The 25,166-nt window shown below is 38.4% G+C and overlaps 2 protein-coding genes across 2 annotated transcripts in view; one reads left to right on the top strand and one right to left on the bottom strand.

The window, feature by feature from the left end:
* Positions 1-25,166, top strand: part of spsb4a (splA/ryanodine receptor domain and SOCS box containing 4a) — a 93,492-nt gene that overhangs the window by 47,043 nt on the left and 21,283 nt on the right. The window contains 2 exon segments of the mRNA XM_048162925.1: positions 1,942-2,309; positions 2,312-2,809. Coding sequence (XP_048018882.1) covers positions 2,105-2,309; positions 2,312-2,809 — 703 coding nt within the window. The 5' untranslated portion in view covers positions 1,942-2,104.
* Positions 19,784-23,246, bottom strand: zgc:136870 (uncharacterized protein LOC664693 homolog). Its single transcript, XM_048162926.1, has 2 exons — positions 23,143-23,246; positions 19,784-20,812 (listed from the first exon to the last, which is right to left on the bottom strand). The coding sequence occupies exons 1-2, from the start codon at positions 23,168-23,170 to the stop codon at positions 20,049-20,051; spliced, it is 792 nt and encodes a 263-aa protein (XP_048018883.1). The 5' UTR covers positions 23,171-23,246; the 3' UTR covers positions 19,784-20,048.

Raw genomic sequence — 25,166 nt, 5'->3', positions numbered from 1 at the left:
GATTTACATAAGAAAGAGAAAGCAATGGAGTTTGAAACTCAATGTATGTCTTTTCCATGTACTGAACTCTTGTTATTCAACTATGCCGAGGTAAATTCAAATTTTGAATCTAGGGCACCTTTAAAATCTTAAAGAGCCTTTTTCCACTATAAGGAACATTTTGTGGAATAGAAAGGTTCCATTGATGCTAAAGGTTCTTTATGGAACCATCGAGGCCAATAAAGAATCTTAATTTTTAAGAGTGTGCTTTCATTTTTTCTATTGCTATAGGGTTATTGATTTGAACAAACCCATTCCCGAAACATGTCACTTGTCCGGTGTGCCATTTGTGTTAGACATCAATGATGCCTCAAATTACGCATCTCGTTGAGGGGAGACAGACAAATTACTTTTCTAAACAATCAGACAAATGACCAAAATAATCCAATTGACTTACTCATGATAGGCATTGAACTCGTGAACCATATTTAGAGATGAGAATGTCATTGGGATATAGGGCTCTTTTGACTTGAGCCAGCTTGCAACAATACAGCAACACCATAGAAACCACCCAGAAGTTCCTAAAAACTGCAAAGCAACACTGCAAAAATCACTCAAGTCAAGATATCTTAGCAATGCTCTGGCAGTTACCCACACCTTAGTATTGTGGCAGCAGGTTTGGCATAGGGCAGCACGACTCCGATTTTCTTCAAGTTATTTATTTATTTTTCTATTTATTTATTCATCACCACTTTTTAAAAAAAAAAAAAGTGCCTTATTAAAATACATCTACTAAGTGATTGAATCTCTAGAAATGTCAGAGAGTAGACCAGGTCCTTCCATTTACAGATGATTTGTTTGTAGAGGCTATAGCTGTTTTGAATGAATACCATTTATACGATTTATAAAATGCAATATGCGTGGGTCTGTATTGCTCTGTGTTGACATAAGCTGGGCTGTTTTTGAGCTAGAGGTGACATGTCTTGTCATGTGTGAATATGTGCATGTTCAGTGTTTCTATATGTCATACAGAAGGTGTCTCGTTCTCACCCGTGGCCCTCATTATTACATCCGTCCCCATGGCGGTCTCTCACAGGCTGTCAGGCTGTGGTTGGCAGTCGAGCCCTGATCCTCTCTTTCGGCTTATCTTCTTGTCTTATCAAGATCAGGGTTGTTCCTTCATTTTTTCACATTTTTATCCTCAACACCTTTGAGATTCACACTTAATAGTTGAAGAATCACTCATAAAACCAACCCGCAGACTCTTTGGCTATGTTCAAACAGTCCAAATCCGATTTTTGTGCATATCCGATTGAAATCTGATCAGATTTGGCAAGTCTGAATGCCCAAAAATCACATGAATTGCATTTTTTACAAATCTGTTTTGAGCTACATTCATATATGGTTTGAAATCCTATTCAAATTTGCATTTCTGGAAATCTGTTTCAATATGACTGGTCTGATCAGATTTCACATGGTTTATGTGACTTTCTCATGCCATGTAATCCAGGGTTGCCCGGTAAAAACTGTGTTCTGGGGGGTAAAATCCATGAATTTGGCAGGGTTCTTCTGGTAAAATTCACATTCCAGGGACCAAATATCATGTTATTTGGGGTTGTTTCAACCCGTGGACATGGAAAACAACTCTTGGCAACAGTTTTAAAGTAGCCCAATTCCATGGGAAAACCGCAGACTTGGCAACACTGTGTAAAACGTAAACATCATACGTTGTTATAGGAAACATGTTGAAAGTCACTGCAGAAACAAGGTTGTGTTGTTACAAAGTACCGGATGAGCAGAATAACAATATAACGGAGACCCAATGTGGACGACAATAATTTTAAATCAGATTCCAATTGAATACACAAATAATCGGATTTGGACTGACAGTGAGAACATAGCCTAAGTTCTCTCTGATATTACTGTTTTAATGACATGGTGTGTTGTTGTGTTTTCTCCTAGGCTGGCACTTTGACCACTACCAGACGCTGACGTGAGTTTGGGGGCCTCAGGCTGACGTCTTGGCGCTTTGATGAGGTAACGGCGGACCCCGGAAGCCCAGCCCCTGTGTCGTGCCACCCCTTCCCTTTCCCCTCCTCCCTTCCCCTTTCCAACCAGCCAAGCCATGGGCCAGAAGATCTCGGGAAGCATTAAGTCCGTAGATGTGCGAGGGGAGCCGTCCTTCAGGCCCCTGAGGAGGGAACTAAGAGGGCCGGATTTCTTCAAGCCAGCGCGACTGGACCTACTCCTGGACATGCCCCCTGCTCCACATGAGCAGCAGCTCCGACACGCCTGGAACTCAGACGACCGCTCCCTTAACATCTTCATCAAGATGACGACAAACTCACCTTCCATCGACACCCGGTTGCCCAAAGTACCGATGGAATACGTGGACGAGTGGGATACACACGAGGACTCCATGTTTGGAGGATCCATTGGCCTGCTAGGCAACGAGGCACGCACGCAGTGGTAGGTGTGGCCACGGCAGATGCCCCGTTGCACTCGGTGGGCTACACCTCTTTAGTTGGCAGTGATGGTGAGTCCTGGGGCTGGGACCTGGGACGTAACAAGCTCTACCACAACAGTAAGAACCGTCCGGCTTCTTCTGCACCAACATACCCAAGCTTCCTGGAGCCAGAGGAGGCCTTTGTGCTGCCGGATGCCTTGATGGTGGTGCTGGACATGGATGAGGGCACACTGAGCTTTATGGTGGATGGACAGTATCTCGGAGTGGCCTTCAGAGGCCTTAAGGGCAAAAAGCTGTACCCCATCGTCAGTGCAGTGTGGGGCCACTGTGAGATCACCATGCGCTACATCAATGGCCTAGATCGTAAGTATTCTTTTTCTTCACAGTTGAGTTATTGCTGAATGATTGTTTGATACTTAAAGCCTTGCTTGACATGAAGGTTTCAGCTTGGAGGTCTGGTAAACTTACTTGAATTGGGATGGTGTGGTGTAGTGGTAAAGCTTCAGGAACTGTAAGATTGTTTTAGGGAAAGTGACGTGACGTGTAGCCAAGTATGGTGCTATATGTCGGTGCTGCCCACAAGGCTATCGGCGCCGACATATCTTAACCTCTTGAGACATACTGACCTGACCTCAGGCTGACATCACTTTGTTTATCATGGTATACATTTACTATATAGACTACTATCTAAAAATATTAAGAATGATAACAAATTATACATCATTTGAAAGTTCTAAGGGTTTAGTGTCAATCTACGATGTCTGTTTTATGATATAGATGCTCCAGCAATCCATAATAATCTAATTTGTGTCAGGAGTACAACATGCACAATCAGAACTGGACTTCATACCTTTGTTATGAAAGAGCGATCACGAGATGAATCTAATCCATCACACTTGGGTAAAATGTCCATGACAAGCCTAAGCTGGTTTGCTGGTCTTCAGCTGGTCTCTCAGCCAGGTCAAACTGGTCTTCAGCTGGTCTAGCCCAGAGGTGTCCAATCCTGCCTCTGGAGGGCCAGTGTCCTGCAGATTTTTAGCTCCAAGTTTCTTGGAATTTTTTAGTAATCCTGAAGACCTCAATTAGCTTGTTCAAGTGTGTTTAATAAGGACTGGAGCTAAACTCTGTAGTATGGTTACCCTCCAGGAGCAGCATTGGACAACCCTGGTCTAACCGGTCTCCCAGCCTGGTCAAGCTGGAGTTTAGCTGGATGGCCAGCTGGAAAGTGCCCAAACCCTTTTAGAAATCAGCCAACAAACCAGCTTGACCAGGCTAGAAGATCAACAACCCAGCTTAGGCTGGTTTAAGTTGTTTTTTTTTTTTTTTGTTGTTGTTTTTCTTTCTTTCAGGAGAGTACTCATTTGGCAGGCTTTTTATTCTAACAAACTTAAAGTGCATTCAAGCTAGACATTTTATCACTATAGTTGCGCTCCCTGGCAGTCAAAGCCTTGACCTTGTTAACGTCATGCTTTGCTAGTTTAGCTGCATCAACATTGTGTTCTGTGTCAGCACTGCATGAAATGTCACCATAGATTATTGGTATTTTCAACGTACAGTTGTAGTTAGCCAGCAAAGTAGCCTGAGTACTGACTACGTCACTGTCTGAGTACTGTCTGTCTTTTTAGTACAAGACCACAATGTAAGGAGATGGAGTTCTTCTCTCACAGTGTCCCTCAGGGTGTTTGGGCATTGCTGCAGGCATATATTCATTATTAATGTAAGAAACAATGAAACGCGCAATGGTAGTGGAGGCAGGAGGGCTCAAAAATTGCTAGTTAGCTGTATGCTACACCTGGCGCAGCATTAAGGCTAATGAGGAGAGGTCTCATTTTGATATTCACAGAAAATCTGTTTATGAATTTGGTGCATATATGGGTGCATATACTGTGTTGTGCAAGTGATTATATTTTAGTTTCAAGCCCTCTGAACTGTCAAGCTATTCACAAGGTTAAACACTGAGCCTCTGTGTTTGTAAAGGCTTGAAACGCTCCTTCACCCATCTTCAGCATGTGTTTTGGAAACACTTTTCTAATCCACTCCTGCCAGGCAGACGGTGTGTGTGTGTTTGTGTGTGTGTGTGTGTGTGTGTGTGTGTGTGTGTGTGTGTGTGTGTGTGTGTGTGTGTGTGTGTATGAGCCAGAGAGTTTGTGTGAAACAGCATTTTAAAGCCAGAGGCATATTTTTGTAACCCTCTGAGCTTTATTTGATAGCACAAACTCAAGGTGTTTTTTCTCCTCACATCTTACAGAACAAAGATTCATAGACTCATCTGGTAGGTTTAGCTTTGTTTCTCCATGAAAGAAACACCATGTTCAAACTTCCATACCTGCAGTTGATTGTTCCATTTTTAAGTTAAAGAGACGGTACATGAGAATTGTCATAATTTACTCACCCTCATGTCGGTCCAAACCTGTATGACACAAAAGAAGATATTTTAAAGAACCTTTTCTTCCGAATGAATTTGGACCCGATTGACTTTAATTGTATTTACAAAACACTGGACATTTTTCAAATATTTTTTGTGTTTCATAGAAGAAAGCAAGGAAAGACAGAAGTTATTGGAAAGACATGAAGGTGGGTAAATGATGACAGAATTTTTAAAGGAAAAGATAAAAGAAAGCATTAAGGCCCATCAATAGGCATTGTTTTACCATGGTAAAAGCGCAGTAATGCACAACATTGAGTAGCTTGCTTTCATTAAACAGCAGCAACTGCTGTATGGTAAAAGGCACCAATGTTAATCAATAATTAAAACTGAGGATGGTGATAATTACATAATAACAATGATAATCACAAATGAAACGTCCCATTGTATGTAGACGTTTCACTCCATTGGTTGAACTGTCAGTGTAAAAGGAATAAAAGCACGATATTCCTTTATAAAACCTGTCATTGTACTTGACTTCAAAGTAATATTTTAATAAGCAACCCAGTAAGTCCATAAGCAGAATCCTATCACTGTCATTTCAGCCCTGTTTATATGGATTAGTCTGCTTTGGCCTCAGTGTCTCTTAACAGAGTCTTCTCCTCCTCGCCATGTTTCTGTATCAGGGGACAGAGAGCAGTGTGGGACACTCTCAAAGCCCCCTCTCTGAAGTTGAAAGAGCCCTCTTTCTCCCTTTCAGATGGAAAGAGCAGCTCAGTAAGTGGTCCTAAGTCCGTTTGAAATCTTTTCAAAGCTTCTATTAAGCATGTCTTTATTTGCTGGAAAATTGTATGAAATGAGCAAAGCAACGTGTAATGCTTGAGAGAGAGAGAAAATTCTTTAAAACTCAAGAGGTCCAACTTTGGACTGGATCGCAGGGCTGCTTTTGGAAGCTCACGCTTTCCAAAGTAGTGTTAAGATTTGCACTGAGGATTGTGGGTTTATATACACGTTTTAGGTATTTCTCACGTTCTAAGTCGTGTGCAGGGGGCTAAGAACCTTTCCTTGGTATGCAAGAGACTGAGAGCGACAGGTTCGAGAGAGAATCATGGGTAATGAATGCAGTGAGGAAGATGAGGTCAGAAAATGTAAGCTGTGAAATGTAAGATGTGTGCAGCACAGTCTAAACCCCAGGCTTAATTTTAATATATATGCAAGCATGCTTCCAAGCGAATCTTGGCGGACAATAGCAATGCTTTCATTACACACACTCAGAGCTGTCTGACTGAATCTGACTCCTCTGTGGTAAAGAGGTCGTAGAGTAGATCCTTATGAGTTTAAAGTGTCCAGGGTTGGAGTGAGAGATAGAGAAAATGTAAACAAGAGAAGGAGAGAAAATGTGTCCTCATTACCTAGTCAGCTGCCTACATATGTAGGTATTTAGCCTCCTTGTTAGAGCGTCCGACTCCCATGCCAGAGACCCGGGTACGAGGTCTGCACAGAGCAGGGGGAGTAGGACCTGAGGTGAGGGGTTACCTTGGTGCCATGACCCGGATGGGAGTGAGGTTTGTGGGGCGAGTGTAGCGAAGGCCAGCTAGTAGGAGCCAATCCTCACTCCCCTGATCTCAAGGACCTGAGGTGAGGGGTTACACTTAGACATAATTTTTAACATCATAAACATAAAATCTATTGAGCTGCATAATTAGACAGCATATCATAGTGTTTCATGATCGAGTAGTCTGCACACTTAGCATTTTGGACACTAAATGCAATTAAGGCATGGCGTCTCAAAACCTACATTCTTAGAAGTAGGGCTGCACAACGATTAATCGTGATAAATCATTGTGCAGCCCTACTTAGAAGAACCTTAAACGGTTCTGCAGGTGCTTCATATATAGAACCATCAAGGGATCATTATAAATTTAATAAAATTTTATGAGTAGATACACGATACCAGCTCCTCTTTCTCTCTCTCATCTCTCCGACAGAGATTCGACACACAAACCACCTCGTTTCATTTGCTCCAGATGAATATTGTTCATGTTATAGGGCTTGCATTTTAGCGTGGGATTGTGCATATTGCACATAATTTTACTCATTCCTGCAGATTTTGTGCTCACATTCAAAGTGCGCCACATAAAGCCTCCTCTCAGTACTAAAGTGAGTTCTTTTTAGCTGCTTATTGCGGTTAAACAGTCAAATACACACAAAATAATGTCAAAATGCTGGTCTTGGTGAGTATTCACGTAAACACAGTCAGTTATGTTTGAAGTGAACGTAAACAGTTGAGAAAGAAAATGCATGTGTAACAGTGGATCAGTGCGTCAGGTCTTAAAGTGACAGCAGCCTAATAAACCTGCTAAACCTGCTAAATTGTGGCCAGTGAAAATGATGAATGGCACTTTTGAGCAAAAACGTAGCTTAGAGAATAGTCTATATATGTGTGAGAGGAACTCTGCGAGAATACTTGAGCATCTGTGAGGGAACCCTGAAAACACTGATTGTGTGAAAACAGGAACTCAGAGAGTGTTTGTGAGTGTGGGAAGGAAAGTTATTTGTGTCGGATTATGGGTGTGCGTACAAATCGTGAGCAGGCGTGTGCAGGTTTTTGTGTGAGAAAGAGCGAGAAGACTGCAAGAAGTAAGACACTTCTCTGCCTCGGTGGAGCCCACGTCTGTCTGTTCTGCTGCACACCGTGTGTGTGTGAGTGACAGCACGCCGAGAAGTTATCTGCACAGCAGTGGAATAGTGTTTATCACTGCCGCTATGATTCATCTCACTGCAAATGAAAAGCAGCGGGCTGGCCCTGATCAAGCCTCGCCACCGCTCACAAGTGCACATGCTAGGGATGTGTCAGGATGGGTTCACTCTGTTTTGCTATGTCCAGTTGTTTGTGAACAGGAAGAACCCATTCTGTATGCATATCTCAAAATAATACCTGCATTAGTGTTTCTATATGTATCGAAACTGAAATATCTGAAACGGTTCCAATACTCTTTTTCTGCCGTATCGATACACCGATAGCAGCTGCACGTTCTCGCTCTTTCTTCTCTCCTCCTCTCACTCACTTGTCTCATTCACTACAATTGAATAATGCTTGTATTGCGCATAATTGTAGTCATTCCCAGAGGTTTCACGCTCACAACATAAGCGCACACACCACTGATCTATATAAGTGTCGCACACATAAAGCCGAATCTCAAACAGCTTGCGAGAACCAAATTGACTTCTTTTTTGTGGCTTATTGCACTTAAACAGTCAAATATATACAAAATGTCCATCTTGGTTTCAGGTAAATACAGCCAGTTTTGGAATGTAAATAGTTGAGAGAAAATGCATGTTGTGTAACAGTATATTGGATCCGTGCATAAGCTCTTAAAGTGACAGCAGCCTAATAAACCCGCTGCTGTCTGTCATGTTAATCAAAGAACAAAAGACAAAGAGAAAATCACTGAAAAACTTATAATGCCCTTTTCACAAGATGTAATATAAGTCTCTGGTGTCTCCAGAATGTGTCTGTGAAGTTTCAGCTCAAAATACCCCACAGATCATTCATTATAGCTTGTCAAATTTGCTCCTATTTGGGTGTGAGCAAAAACACACCATTTTTGTGTGTGTCCCTTTAAATGCAAATGAGCTGCTGCTCCCGCCTCCTTTCCAGAAGAGGGTGGAGCTTTAACAGCTCAACAACAACAAAGCTGGAGAATCTCACGCAGCCAAAATGAGGATTGTCAGTAACGGTGTTCAGCCTTACATTGTTCAAACCGGAGTCGACACTGATGGAGAGACTCAGGAAGAAGTTACAACTTTTAGAATGAAACTGGACGTTTCTGAATGGTTAGTGGATAAATTGATGTAGTTGCTGTGGAGTTGATTCAACTCATCCACTAGCATGTGCCGTCATGTTCATCTTTTGTGCAAATCCAGTGTTGAACTGACCCTCGTTTGTGAAACAGTTCGGTGTAAAATGACGGCATGACAACAGTTTTCCCTGTGGTATCAAAAATAGTATCGAATATCAGTATTTTTCAAGGTATCATATCGAAGTTAGAATCTCCTGTATCGTGACAACCCTAACCTGCATACCAGCTTAATCATTCAGTCCTTTGTTTAAATTACTTACACTGGTTTAGACCTCGACTATTCGCTTATCAAAATATTTATATTGCAGATTTACATCCCAGCATTCCCTCCACAGTGGCATTTCACTCGGCTGCTCCAGACACGGGTCAGTTAGACAGTGACACTGTTTGCAGTATTACAGTACATGCTGCATCATTCGATGCTATGTCGGCGTCCCTTGCAATTTTGAGGTCAGCCAGCCTGTCTGTCTGTTTCTAGCACATTTATGCAATCCATAATGAGGAACATGAACAGAGAACCTTTTGACTGCATGTAAACTTGCACTAATTGCCATCGTCCAACGAAGAAATGAGCGGGAAATTGACATGTGCCGCCCTAATGTGAACGTGTAACACTGGCGGAGACCCTCTGTCTGTCTCTGTGCTTTCTCTCTCTCTCTGACTGGCAGAAGGCTGCTGTCACTGTGCCTGTATTGTCAGGGATTAAAACACCAATTAGCTCTAGCTATGATTCATCACACAATAGCGTCTGATCCATATTCCCATTCCAATAGCGCGCTCTCTCAGTCTCAGCATCAGAGACGGAGAGGATGAGAATAGGGCAGGTATACAGAGAATGTAGAGCGAGTGCTACGTAGATAATTACCGTGGGTCTGAGATCGAGACGAACAAGGAAAGAGACAAAGGCTGACTGTCATGTAAACACAATGCCTGAGACATACGCAGTGTTCCAGTGTCACCTCGGATCTGCTTGACCATGTAAAAATGTGCAATGAAAGTGAGTGAGTGTGTGTATGTGTCTGATAGTTTGTTTTATAGGGCTGCACAATTTCGTCAAAAAATTAAGCTGATTTATTTTGACAGAATGTGCCTATTGAATGTTTTATTTCTATTTTTATTTTTTGAATGTAGACTGAGAATGAGTGGAAAAAGTGGATTTAGATCTTTTTTTAATTATTTTTTGTCAGTTCTATATATACTTCTAATAATATATAAAATAATAGAATAAAAATAATAATAGAATAATAGAATAATAGAAAATTACAAATTATTATTAACAACAATATAATTAAAAAAAAAGTATAAAGGCATTTTTAAAAATTAAAAATTGTTTATAAGTGGATTCAGATCTCTTATTAATTATTTTGTATTTGTTTTTTGTCAGTTTTTCTACTTCTAATAATATATAAAATAATATAATAAAATTAATAAAATACAAATGGTTATTATTATTAACATAATAATTTGTAGTATTATATTATATTATATTATATTATATTATATTATATTATATTATATGAAAAAGTGGATTAAGATCTCTTTTTGTCAGTTTGTCTACTTATAATAATAAAAAATACAAATTATCTCTTAATTATTTTTTATTTGTTTTTTGGCGGTTCTTCTACTTCTAATATAAAAAAATAATATATTAAAAAAATAATAAAATACAAATGGTTATTATTATAATATTAACTATTATTATTATTATTATTATTATTATTATTATTAATACAAATTGTAATTATTATTATTAACATAATAATTTGGCATATATTATTATATTATGTGAAAAAGTGGATTAAGATATCTTTTTTGTCAGTTTGTCTGCTTATAATATAATAATAAAAAATACAAATTATTATTAAAAAACATAATTTAAATTGTATTATAAAGGCATGTTTCATTTAAAAAAAATGTTAAGTGGATTTTTTTTGTTATTCTACGTCTAATAATATAATATAATATAAATCAAAATACAATACAAATGGTTATTGTTAACATAATAATAATTTGTAGTATTATATTATATTATATTATATTATATTATATTATATTATATTATATTATATTATATTAATATCTCCTTTTTCAGGTTTTCAACATATAATAAAAAATGACAAACTATTATTAACAACAATACAATTTTACCTTTATTATAAAGGCATTTTTATTATTTAAATTTTTTTTTATAATAAAATAAAACAAATAAAAGGCTATTTTTTATTCAGTTACCTTTTGAGGTTTAAATATTGCTCATAATAAGCTGATTTTATTTCAGTTAAATTATTGAATTGTTTATTTCAATGATTTCAGCTGTAATGTGTCTGCAGGACAGTGAGATCTTACTGTCTGTGTCCGACGGGTTGGCTAAGTGGAGAGGCCTGCTATGTGGGTCAGTAGGTTAGCACTGCATGGTGTCTCTGGCCTGTGGCAAACTTGCCTAATAAGTCAGCAGAGTCGTCTGCATTTTATCAGAGAGATTACTGTTCTCTCAGCCTCTCTTGAGTGAGTGTGTGTGTGTGTGTGTGTGTGTGTGTGTGTGTGTGTGTGTGTGTGTGTGTGTGTGTGTGTGTGTGTGTGACTCAGTAGTGCTGTTTGGGCCACATCTGTTCCTTAAGACCTAAGCTATGTTTGCTAAGCTGTATTATATTCTTCCCTTTGATGTTTAAGTCTCTTAAGACACCTACACTAAACGTTTTTTACAGAGGAAAGCTGTTCTATATACTCATATCCTAAAAAACCCCAGCTTAATCCAGATTTTTCATGCTGGTCCAGACTCGTTTAGTGCTGGTCTAGCTGGTGGACCAGCATAGTCAAGATGTTCACCAGAAAATTATAATAGTCAAGTATTTGCCCAAAAAGCATTAATGATGTTTTACGTACCATATTCAACATACTATGACTCAGGTCACCACATTACGTCTAATCTTGCATATCGGTTATAGTATGAATATTAGGATGCAGCGCAGAGAGACGTGTGTTTGTTTTCCTCTTCTGTCTCTAATCATCAGATGACAGCAGCTGCCTCAGATTTTGTGTGTTAATCCAGAAGCTTTTGGGAAATGAGCATTTGGATAAGGGAGTTAGAGCAATGCTGTCATGCCTTTTAATTGGCCCGTCAGCATCTGTCAGTCAGCAGGCGGGGTGGGGACACCTGCTGTGTCACATGTGAGCAGAGCTAACGGATGCAGTGTGGATCCTACCTCATAAACACCTGTAAAATGGGCACAAGACAAATAAAAGTGCCACAGATATCTATGATGTCAGGGCATCCTGTTATAAATTTTCTTCTTTTTATCTCTTTTCCACCATATAATTTCTCCCCTTTTATCTATTATCTAACATTTCATAATAGCCTTTTTTAAGGCTTATCTGGTAATGGGTTCAAAGCATCTGTAGACACAGTACAGCAACCTGTAGCTGACAGATATGCTATCTATTCCCTTAAGAGTAGCAGCCACAGTACTATCTGATACCATTGTACATCTACATACAGCATGGTACTGAACGGTTATTATGTTCACTATCTCAATCCGTACCCTGGAATTTACATGGTACTCAAGGAATACCAATACCAGGAATACCAGCAAGCACAACTACATTTAATGTTTAAACTAAAACATTTTTCTTTCTTTGTTGAAGTCATGAACATGTTGTGATAACATTTGTATAAATATATATTATATATTTAATATGACAAATGCTGTTATTTCACTTAATTGATTGAAGTATTTTACATAAATGGATGACACACTGTGTTTGTATATGATTAAAAAAAATATGCCCATATAGGTAAATGAAAGAAAAAGTTACTTCAGTAACAGATAATTAGTTAGTATCAGTTAGTTAGTTCCAAGACTTCAAGACTCTTAGAAGGTAAATTAATGTCAGTATATTTTTGTTATTTAAATGAGTTAATTCCAAGTGTCTTAGAATGTAAATGACTGTCAGTATCAGTTAGTTATTTAGTTAGTTAGTTAGTTAACTAGTTAGTTGTGCCGAGTGTCTTAGAATGTAGATGACTCAGTATGAGTGAGTGAGTGAGTTAGTTAGTTAGTTAGCTAGTTATTTGTGCCAAGTGTCTTAGAATGTAAATAACTCAGTATGAGTGAGTTAGTTAGTTAGTTAGTTAGTTAGTTAGTTAGTTGGTTAGTTAGTTAGTTAGCTAGTTAGCTAGTTAGTTAGCTAGTTAGCTAGTTAGTTAGCTAGTTAGTTCTGCCAAGTGTCTTAGAATGTAAATGACTCAGTATGAGTGAGTTAGTTAGTTAGTTAGCTAGTTAGTTGTGCCAAGTGTCTTAGAATGTAAATGACTCAGTATGAGTGAGTTAGTTAGTTAGTTAGTTAGTTAGTTAGTTAGCTAGTTAGTTCTGCCAAGTGTCTTAGAATGTAAATGACTCAGTATGAGTGAGTGAGTGAGTTAGTTAGTTAGTTAGTTCTGCCAAGTGTCTTAGAATGTAAATGACTGTCAGTATCAGTTAGTTAGTTAATTAGCTAGTTATTTGTCTTAGAATGTAAATTAATCAGTATGAGTGAGATAGTTAGTTAGTTAGCTAGTTTGATGTGCCAAGTGTCTTAGAATGTAAATTAATCAGTATGAGTGAGTTAGTTAGCTAGTTAGTTGTGCCAAGTGTCTTAGAATGTAAATGACTCGGTATGAGTTAGTTAGTTAGTTAGTTAGTTAGCTAGTTAGTTCTGCCAAGTGTCTTAGAATGTAAATGACTCAGTATGAGTGAGTGAGTTAGTTAGCTAGTTATTCATGCCAAGTGTCTTAGAATGTAAATTAATCAGTATGAGTGAGTTAGTTAGCTAGTTAGTTGTGCCAAGTGTCTTAGAATGTAAATGACTGTCAGTATCAGTTAGTTAGTTAGTTAGTTAGTTAGTTAGCTAGTTAGTTGTGCCAAGTGTCTTAGAATGTAAATGACTCACTATGAGTGAGTGAGTTAGTTAGTTAGTTACGTAGTTAGTTAGCTAGTTAGTTGTGCCAAGTGTCTTAGAATGTAAATGACTATCAGTATCAGTTAGTTAGTTAGTTAGTTAGTTAGTTAGTTAGTTAGTTAACTAGTTAGTTGTGCCAAGTGTCTTAGAATGTAAATGACTCAGTATGAGTTAGTTAGTTAGTTAGTTAGTTAGTTAGTTAGTTAGTTAGTTAGCTAGTTAGTTCTGCCAAGTATCTTAGAATGTAAATGACTCAGTATGAGTTAGTTAGTTAGTTAGTTAGTTAGGTAGGTAGTTAGCTAGTTAGTTCTGCCAAGTGTCTTAGAATGTAAATTAATCAGTATGAGTGAGTTAGTTAGCTAGTTAGTTGTGCCAAGTGTCTTAGAATGAAAATGACTCAGTATGAGTGAGTGAGTGAGTGAGTTAGTTAGTTAGTTAGTTAGTTACTTAGTTAGTTAGCTAATTAGTTGTGCCAAGTGTCTTAGAATGTAAATGACTGTCAGTATCAGTTAGTTATTTAGTTAGTTAGTTAGTTAACTAGTTAGTTGTGCCAAGTGTCTTAGAATGTAAATGACTCAGTATGAGTTAGTTGTTAGTTAGTTAGTTAGTTAGTTAGTTAGTTAGTTAGTTAGTTAGTTAGCTAGTTAGTTCTGCCAAGTGTCTTAGAATGTAAATGACTCAGTATGAGTTAGTTAGTTAGTTAGTTAGCTAGTTAGTTCTGCCAAGTGTCTTAGAATGTAAATTAATCAGTATGAGTGAGTTAGTTAGTTAGCTAGTTAGTTGTGCCAAGTGTCTTAGAATGAAAATGACTCAGTATGAGTGAGTGAGTGAGTGAGTTAGTTAGTTAGTTACTTAGTTAGTTAGCTAATTAGTTGTGCCAAGTTTCTTAGAATGTAAATGACTCACTATGAGTGAGTTAGTTAGTTAGTTAGTTAGTTAGCTAGTTAGCTAGTTAGTTGTGCCAAGTGTCTTAGAATGTAAATTAATCTGTATGAGTGAGTTAGTTAGTTAGTTAGTTCTGCCAAGTGTCTTAGTATGTAAATGACTGTCAGTATCAGTTAGTTAGTTACTTAAAAAAATGTTATGTCCTTATAGACATTGCTGTAAACATCTATCCACAATTCCATCTGGTACAGGGGGTGAATGAAGAGCACCTGGCATAAGTAGAGAGGGAACAAGCAGATGGATAAAGAGGTAAAGAGAGGATAGAGAAATGGTCTTTACTCTTTTCAGGACAAACAGCTTGGCTCCATGTTAATTGAGAGCCAGTCATTAGAGGATTAGTTTGCTGGATCAAGTTTCAGCTAACGCCATAAGGCTGCAGCCTCACCCACAGCTGTTACATTCATCCTTACATTACAACAATCACACACACACAAACACACACACAGTGAAGTCAAGGGGAGGTTAAACACATGCACAGAATGCCTCCGTAATGTAATCAGAGAAGACGTTTGGAAACTGTTGAGTGGTTTTTTTTTTTTTTTTTTCCACAGACCAAGCTGCCAAGCTGTCCAACGTAGGTACTGGATGTCTTTTTTTTCTGTCCTGGAAATGTTCGGGTATGACAGATATGAAAGTGTGTTATTAAAGCATATCATTACTCAGCCGTCCCTGAATGTTAGGGCACCCAAGGTTGGCTCAATACCTCAGGCTCATAATATGTCGAAATGAGACTTTGCCTCACAATTGCTGACCGTGCAGTTTGTGGGACTTATCCGCCTGTGTGCGCTGCACAAAAACTCCACCATTGGCTCACTAAGCATCTTGGGTAATCTCCTTGAAGGCTTGTTTTGTCGAAAAACAAAGGGTAGACAGAAGCTGTTTGTTTAGTGTGTAGTTGCCGGGTCTTTTACCAAGCTGAATAGTTGGACACTGCTGCACTGTTGCGTCAAGCGTTATTCATGCACACTTCTGGATCGAACCCAACAAATGACAGAGTAACTATTTATTACACCTACAAACGGTCACAATAACCTTATCAATCACATGCTATTGTTTATATAGCCTTAGAGTTTTATAAACTCTGGCTTTTGATATTGTGACTGCTAACTTCAGGCAATGCAGCAATCGGCGCCACCGGCTAGTAGAACGGATCCACGTTTGACTCTTTGATTCTTGCTTTTGTTCCCTCCCCACACCACTTTTCAGCACGTTTTGTCCTTTCCGCCCAGCTCTGCGATATTTGCACACCTAATTGCCTGAAGGAGTTTCCGTGGAAACAGACATCATTCAGTCACTGACAGAGACAAAGGGAGAGAAGAGAGTGAGGGAAGACAAAATCAAGAGAGACAGTATGTTCAGTGATTGAGCTGTGGAGGCTGTTAATAAGCCTGCCTGCTGGTTCCTGACTGACTTCAGCTCATCAGATTTGGCTGTTTCTCATCCTTACACTTGTCCAACAGTAAGCCTAACCACACAAATGAGAGAATGGGGTGACCGCAGACATGTAGACGTTTGGATTATGTTAAGCGTTATTATCCACAGAGCTCAAAATACAGGCCTCGACTTCCATTGTGTTCACTGTGCGTCAGCTTATATGTGTGTGAAGCAACCTTTAAGAGCATGTTGTGTTTCAAAACTGGACATTGAGTGGTGACTTGATATTAATGATCATTTCTCTAGTGAACTAACATGCTGCGGACACTAAATGACTTGCCTGAGGTAAATGTAGTGCTATGTGAGATATTATTCTCAAGCTGTTTTATTGATGTCTTTCTGCCGTTGAAACACTGGTTGAGAGATTACATGTAAACATATCTATGCATAGATCATCTGTTCTTCTTCTTGTCCTCTTTTTCCTGTTGTGGCAGTTAGCAAACAGCATTGCATTACCACGCGTTCCCCCTTCTGGATTGCAGTGTGGATCGCCTGTGACTGTATTCGTCGTCTGACTGTATGCACCGAACCGTGACGGTTCAGGACGAATCCATGTACCGTCAAATGTATATGCTGAAAAATTAGCTCTAAAGAGAATGGCTATTCTTACACTTGAGTTGGCTGATTTCAGTAGCAATGCATCTTTTTGACATGTATTGACACAGTAGATGTGCCGATCATTAGCATGACTCTTCTTCTCAAATCCTGATGCTCAGTCTTACACCTACACAATAGATGTTTGCTATTCTGTGGCTCTCTTGGATGCTGATCTGCTCAAAGGCTGTGTACAGAACCTCAAGGTGACATGTTGCATGTATATAACATATAGATGAATCACTGATGCAGCCTTTTTTAGCATCTCCCTCATTAACTATGAGAAGCTTTGCACATCCAAGCCCTCAATGATGTAAAAATTGGATTTTCAATCTTAAACTGCAACAATGACTTTTTTTAATTAAGCTTTGTTTGGCTTATTTTCTAGTTTAAAAATCCTTTAAACATGACAAATGTACTTGAGAAGCAACATTGCATGAGATTTGTGAGATATGTAAATATTTATGCTTCTTTTCAGAGAATGTTTATTTATACGAGCATAATTTGTCTTAAGACCGATGACTCGCACTCGAGAGTATGCAAAATTGTTAAAAAAAACGCTAGAATTTTCTAGAATCAGAACACACCCGACCTCCATTAAAATAGATGTTATTTTACCCTAAAAAATTGCAAATATAAGTTTTAAATCAGAAAGGAATAGTCTGGTTTTATTCCACCAGGTCGTGAGTGCCGATCTCTCTCTCTCTCTCACTGTCTTTATTTTTGCTCTCTGATTTATCGATTCTCTCTCTGCCTCCTCAGTCCTCTTCTGCTATATGATCTAAAATCTATGGGAACATCTCTGTACAGCCATCATCCATTCCTCCAATCCTCTCTGTATATCATGTACACATTCCGTTTGCTTTGCAAAAGTACAAGCCATAGTGAATGCAATTCATCTGTATTGTTAATTACACAGAAACCCTCCCAGTCATTCCTGAACTGACCTGTTGTTTAGCCGGACCACAGTGCGATAAATGCTGCCAACTGAAAAGGGCTCTTGAGCAGAACTGCTGCCGTGAAGGGGTATGGCAAAGGTTCAAATGCTGAGAGGCGGTTTATTCTAATGATGGCTTCATTATCTGCCTTCACCTACCCATGCAATGTCATTATTTAACTTCAGAGCTCTTAGTAAAGTTTGACCGCCTTTGTAAAGAGAGACTCTTCACTGATAGCACGTCTCTCTACTGTCCCCATACAGTACAGCATGCCTGCCAGCGGGAGCATTACACTCGCACACATAAATTAGCAACTATCAGCATATGTAAATGTGGGTGATTGGCTGAATCTGTGGCGGCGGGTTCGTGTCTGTCTTCGTGCAGCTCGATGTCTCTCTCATCATTCCACTCAGGCTTGTTTACCCAACCGAAACGAGATGATGTTTGACACCGCGTGACGCCGAGAGAGAGTTTGGCTTTGAACGCCGGGCCTCTAATGTTCCGCTCGCTCTCCGTCTTTGATCTGTTAAATGAAACGCCTCATCCTGAGTAGCACATTAAAGGAACTCACCTCCTCAGATTAAGATGACGTGCAAATTGTGGATCAATTAAAGCGACGGCTCGGGGCTCTGCGCTGTGATGACACCGCCATCAGTCACTTGAAAGAGGGCTGGGAAAACTCTGGATATGATGATATGAAGAGGGGTAAAGGTGAGAGATATGAGCGCGTGCACGGAGAGAGTAACAGACAAGATAAGAGACATCATGTGTTAAGACGAATTAATCAAATGAATGAATCATGACGACACGTGTGAGCAGTTGTACACACCGGATCTCTTTCTTTATACTGTCCTGTACAATCCAAGAGAAAAGCTTGTAAATTAAATTATGAATGGATATGTAAAAGGAACTGAAAGGGTTTTGTGCCACGATATAACGAGCAAATAATACAAAACACTTAAGAAGAAACCTTGATATTCACATTTATTCACAATTGTGTTAAAATGAAGAAATGGGAGTCAGATAAGACAGGATTTTGCGCCACGTGGCATTATGTAAGATGTTGTAAAGTATCATCTTTGAGTTTGAATGTCTTACCAGTTTCCTTATTGACATCATATAACACTTCACTTAAAATCTTAAAAAAACAAATATTTACAATAATATGCTTAATTTAACAACAGTGACTCACATTGAGTTTTAAATAACAATGTTGTAGTGAAAATGTAGGTAGTCGACATGAAATAATTTAGTTAAAATAGCAATAATCATGATGGTGGTGATCATTATTGTATCATTTTTTTATGAACATTCATTTATATACTGGTAACATTACTATACGCTATACACTAAGGTCTAATTTGTTAACATTAGCTAATGCATTAACTAACATGAACTAAAAAAGGCAGTGATATTCTTACAGCTTTTATTAACCCTTGTTATAACATTAGTTAATAAAAAAGTTCACGCTGCATTAACTAATGTTAACAGATGCAATTTTTGATGTATTAGTAAATGTTGAGAGTAACATTAAGATTAATAAAAGCTGTAGTTCATTGTTAAAGTTTATTAACTAATGTTAACAAATGAAACCTTATTGTAAAGTGTTACCGATATACTAAATTAAATATTTGTACTTTTAATAATTCATTTGTCATGCCATGTAACGTGAAATGAAATGAGAAAAAGATGAAAATAAAAGGTGAGCAGTTACAGGACTGAAGACATACATTTTTTTAACATTTTATATATATATATATATATATATATATATATATATACAGTGCTTAACAAATTCATTAGACCACCTGTCATAATAAAGAGCAAACAAATATTTTAGGAATCCATCAAAAAACTTAATTATTGATCATCAAAAAAATAATTTATTGAAACAACTAAATAGTCTTTATTCACACATAATAACCAAAAAATATATATATTTTATTTTGTATGGGCTCCTTTGGCCTTGATAAATTGTTTCCACCATAAAATAAAATAAAAAAAGGTAATTGTGACATTTTATCTCACAATTCTGTTTTTCTCAGAATTGCGTAATATAAACTCACACTTATGAGTAATAAAGTCAAAATTGCGTAATATAATGTCAGAATTGTGAGTTATAAAGTCAAAATTGCTTGATATAAAATCACAATTATGTTATAAAGTCAAAATTGCGATAAAAAGTCAGAATTGTGACTATATCTCTCAATTTTGACTTTATAATTTGCAATTGCGCTTAAATTTCGCAATTCTGGCATTTTTTCTCAGAATTGTAAGTTTATATCTCACAATAAGTAAATAAGTCAGAATTGTGTGATTAAAAACTTGCAGTTGCAAGAAAAAAAGTCAGAATTGTGACTATATCTCGCAATTCGCAATTTTGATTAAACTTTTGTGTGATCTATCTTTGAATCCACTAGAGTCTAATAAAGTCTAATAAATTTGTTAAGCACTGTATATATTCATAAAGCATACATAGAGTTCATTGCGAAACAGCAGTAATGTCGTGTAACTGTGTTTGGCAGCAGTTAGCCGTGATAAACCAGTTTCAGTAGATTATCGTTCACGTTCAGACCACCTTGTCGACTGTGATTTGAAACTCCAGCCAGTCCTCGACCGTTTTTCCCCACTCTATCTTGCATCTCCAGCATCCTCTCTTTCATTTCCCTCTCCCTCCGGCTCCATTCCTCCTCCAGCCGGCAGTACATGTGTAGGGAGAAGTGCCATCCCCCGTTCTCCATCAGTATGTCCTCCGCGCGGTCCAGCAGACCTGAGACCTGCCGTCTGTCCTGCGGCGTCTTGTTGTTAAGAACGTGGTACCTGTATCTGCACCTCTCCATCAGCCACTGGAGATCCTTCCCGGACGTCTGGATGTAGTCCTGCATGCTGCAGTTACGCAGACGGTCGCCCAGCGTGAACACGACCATGGTGTGGCGCCACACGCCCTCTGTGAGGATCTCCATGCGTTTCTGTATGACTGCTTTCTCGGAGTGGCTGAAGTGCAGTAAGGGAATGACCAGGAGCAGGACGTGGGGTCCCGGCTCACACAGCGAGAGGGCGTTAAATAGCTCCAGTTTCTCCTGTTTAGGGACGAGCTCGCTTGTGCCCCATCCGCAGGCATCCACGACCATCAGCTGTCGGCCTTCTGACTCTCCGTGTGCCGCGGCGCTGGCCGCTCCGCCCCATGTGTCGAACGCATCCTCACCCAGGAGCGTGTTGCCCACTGAACTCCTTCCTGTCCGCTTCTGACCCAGGATTAGCAGCCTCAGAGGAGGGGCGGCATGACCGGGGCCTGTTGGGAATAATACATTAGATTTTGAGAGGAAAAAGACCATTTTCTTCAGTGTTGAAAAGCAACAGACTTCCTGTCGTTTTAGTGCATGTTTACACAGGAAAGGAATTTAAAAAATACGACAGCTTGACAAAAGTCCTGTGTGAACTATTTATAAGTGACAAACTGCATATTCAGTTTATACTGCACTCTAAAAAATGCTGTGTTAAAAACAACCCAAGTTGGGTTGAAAATGGACAAACCCAGCAATTGGGTTGTTTTAACTCAGCGATTGGGTTGTTTTAACTCAGCGATTGGGTTGTTTTAACTCAGCGATTGGGTTGTTTTAACTCAGCGATTGGGATGTTTTAAACCAGCGATTGGGTTGTTTTAACTCAGTGATTGGGTTGTTTTAACTCAGCGATTGGGTTGTTTTAACTCAGCGATTGGGATGTTTTAAACCAGCGATTGGGTTGTTTTAACTCAGCGATTGGGTTGTTTTAACTCAGCGATTGGGTTGTTTTTAACCCAGCGATTGGGTTGTTTTAACTCAGCGATTGGGTTGTTTTAACTCAGCGATTGGGTTGTTTTAACTCAGCGATTGGGATGTTTTAAACCAGCGATTGGGTTGTTTTAACTCAGCGACTGGGTTGTTTTAACTCAGCGATTGGGTTGTTTTAACCCAGCGATTGGGTTGTTTTAACTCAGCAGTTGAGTTGTTTTAACTCAGCGATTGGGTTGTTTTAACTCAGCGATTGGGATGTTTTAAACCAGCGATTGGGTTGTTTTAACTCAGCGACTGGGTTGTTTTAACTCAGCGATTGGGTTGTTTTAACTCAGCGATTGGGTTGTTTTTAACCCAGCGATTGGGATGTTTTAAACCAGCGATTGGGTTGTTTTAACCCAGCGATTGGGATGTTTTAAACCAGCGATTGGGTTGTTTTAACTCAGCGACTGGTTTGTTTTAACTCAGCGATTGGGTTGTTTTAACCCAGCGATTGGGATGTTTTAAACCAGCGACTGGGTTGTTTTAACTCAGCGATTGGGTTGTTTTAACTCAGCGATTGGATTGTCTTAACTCAGCGATTGGGTTGTTTTAAACCAGCGATTGGGTTGTTTTAACTCAGCGATTGGGTTGTTTTAACTCAGCGATTGGGTTGTTTTAACTCAGCGATTGGGTTGTTTTAACTCAGCTATTGGGTTGTTTTAACTCAGCGATTGGGTTGTCTTAACTCAGTGATTGGGTTGTCTTAACCCAGTGGTTGGGTTTTCTTAACTCAGCGACTGGGTTGTTTTAACTCAGCGATTGGGTTGTTTTAACTCAGCGATTGGGTTGTCTTAACTCAGTGATTGGGTTGTCTTAACCCAGTGGTTGGGTTTTCTTAACTCAGCGAATGGGTTGTTTTAACTCAGCGATTGGGTTGTTTTAACTCAGCGATTGGGTTGTCTTAACTCAGTGATTGGGTTGTCTTAACCCAGTGGTTGGGTTTTCTTAACTCAGCGAATGGGTTGTTTTAACTCAGCGATTGGGTTGTTTTAACTCAGCGATTGAGTTGTTTTAACTCAGCGATTGGGTTGTCTTAACCCATCGATTGGGTTGTTTTAACCCAGTGGTTGGGTTTTCTTAACTCAGCGACTGGGTTGTTATAGCCCAGCGGTTGGGTTAAATGTTTGCACAACTTGCTGGGTAGTTTTATTTAACCCAACTGTTGTTTAAAAATTACTGTATTGCTTACTTAAAATGAACCCAAAGTATGTTGGAAATTAACATTTATTGATGTTTATTAATTTATTAAATTGCTTATTAATAAATGTTCACCTTTTGATAATTATTGTTGCCTCTAGTAATTATGTGTCTGATTTTTAATTTCCAACCTATATTAGGTTCATTTTAAGCCAGACATATAGTCATTTTTAAACAACAGTTGAGTTAAATAAAACTGCCCAGCATGTTAGACAAACATTTAACCCAACCATTAGGTTTGTCCATTTTCAACCCAACTTGGGTTGTTTTTAACCCAGCATTTTTAGAGTGTGGTTTTTCAACTACTAAATAAAAATATTTAGTAGTTGAATGCAATAGTATTTCTCCCACACTCTAAAAAATGCTGGGTTGTTTCAACCCATGGTTGGGTCAAATATGGACAAACCCAACTGTTGCTTTAATTTTTTTAATTACATTTTTAAACCCTACAGTTGGGTTTGTCCATATTTGACCCAACCATGGGTTGAAACAACCCAGCATTTTTTAGAGTTTTGCACAGCCAGTCTATACCTAATGTGGAAAATAAAATAAAATATAACAAAAATTCACAAAAAATGTACCAAAAAAAAAGTCCAAACAGTCTTACCATTATCTTTCACATTCCCGTTGTCCATTAATGCTGTTTCCCAGTGTTTTTCAGTACACGTGTAGTGCAGTCCGAGCCCATCTGACAGATGTGTGTGCAGGTTAGTCACGTATCTAGTCATGTACATGAGGAGGGAGTGATCAGAAGTCTCCTCCCACTTCTGCTTTCACAATTACAGATAAGATTTTTTAATTCCTCTCACTCTTGGCAGTACGGTTTATTGCTTTCACTGTAAGCTAAATATATCTGTAAAGACGTTATAAACTCAAGAAAAGTTGTACAAACTTTATTATTATAGTGTCATACAGAGCAGCAAAAGCTGAGGGCTGTGTTTTGAAGAAGTGACTTAAAGTGATGTGGTTGTTTTGGTTATAAAGTCACGTGACTGATATCAAGGCCACAAGTGAGTAACATGCCAAAACGTGACTGAAAAATCTTGTCTCTCCAGTCAAACAAAACACAACACTGTCTTATTCATGATGACACACCAACTGAACACAAACTAGACCTTTTTTGTGCAAATTGCTGTTGCAAATTACAATTTATGTATGAATGGATTTGTGAAGGATTTACGCAGGAATTCATTCTGCTCATGTTTCGTTAACAAGGTCCAGTGTGTGAAATGATTTTACCTTCATTTCAAGCACATTCAGTAACAGTAATATTAAATGCAATATAATTACATTTGGGTGTGAATATTAAATGATGTTAAATAAACGTGACAGGTTGCCATTGCACTTTGTCCTGTAATAGACCAGACTGTTGTTTTACTCAGTCTGTGTGACTTTTATTATTAATTATTAATAGGATTATTAATTTTGAAAACAAGATCCGAAATCGCTTTTGCGATGGGCTTTTGATTGATATTATATGATACACAATTTTAGGTTTTTTATGAATGCATAAGGAAAAGTGAATATTTTAGGTATATATATATATATATATATATATATATATATGCGGTTTATATAACTAGTGGTGTGACAACTGAATTTTTAAATGTGCAATATTCTGTGTAGTCTCTAAAATAATAAACTGCATGGACTATGATTGAAAATTGAAAAATGTGGTTTAAGAATTCAAGTATAAAATGCAATATTCATGAGAAATGTACAGAAAAAATCTAAATTTAAAACTTAATTTAAAAATCTGTCATAGAAAAATCCAAATAAATGTAAATACCTCATATAAATGCAATTCTTTGATCAAATTAATGCAATTACGTTCATAATCATAGTAAAATATGTGGCGTATGCTGATTATAATCGCAGAAAGCAGGCATGTAAACACTTCAATCGCATATATTCCACTCTGATCAAAGTGTGCATTAATTATGCTTTACTGCTGAAGTCATTGGCATAAAGGAAGTAAGTTCCATACTTAACAGCTTATCATATTTGTGTGCAATAACAATGACCAAGAACTGTACGTGTAATCAACCAGGTTATAGTTGAGTTTTATAGCTGTGTTTTGTTTTTAGGATTAATTTAACATAATATTTCCGCTCGATGAGTGTTTTCTCACTGGTAACTGGTAAATGATTGGCTAATGGTCATGCTGTGTGGTTGTAAGAGCTCGTGGCATTGTTTTGATATGTAAAATGTGTTTAAGTGCTGTTTTGTTCCTCTACTCACTTCCCTGTTTCTTTGTAGTCACTTGCCTCTCAGAACTTATTTAAACTTACCCTAGAGGAGGATCTGCACACCACGTGAAAGACAAAGACCGAAGTGATCTGTAAACAGAGGCCTGGCGGAGGAGCGATGGCATCTGAGTTTGAATGACTCACGTCTTTAGGAGGGAAAAATCTTTTTGGTTTGAGCTGAGGAGAGAACAGATGAAAGGATGATATGAGAGGAATAAGGAAGGAATATCTGTGGGCTGTAGCTCTGAGCCAAGACACATGGCATTTATTTCCCAGCATGCAGTGTTCTCACTTCGCACTCACTTTTTTTGTACCATATGATAAACTTTAAAGGAGTGCTGCTTTTTTTGCAGTGCTAAAGTGTTGCTCTACCCTTCAGCTG

Source organism: Megalobrama amblycephala, linkage group LG17 (assembly GCF_018812025.1).
Source record: "Megalobrama amblycephala isolate DHTTF-2021 linkage group LG17, ASM1881202v1, whole genome shotgun sequence".
In the NCBI taxonomy this organism is placed as follows: Eukaryota; Metazoa; Chordata; class Actinopteri; order Cypriniformes; family Xenocyprididae; genus Megalobrama; species Megalobrama amblycephala.
Note: the sequence above shows the minus strand (reverse complement) of the source record. Positions and strands in the feature narration are given on the sequence as shown.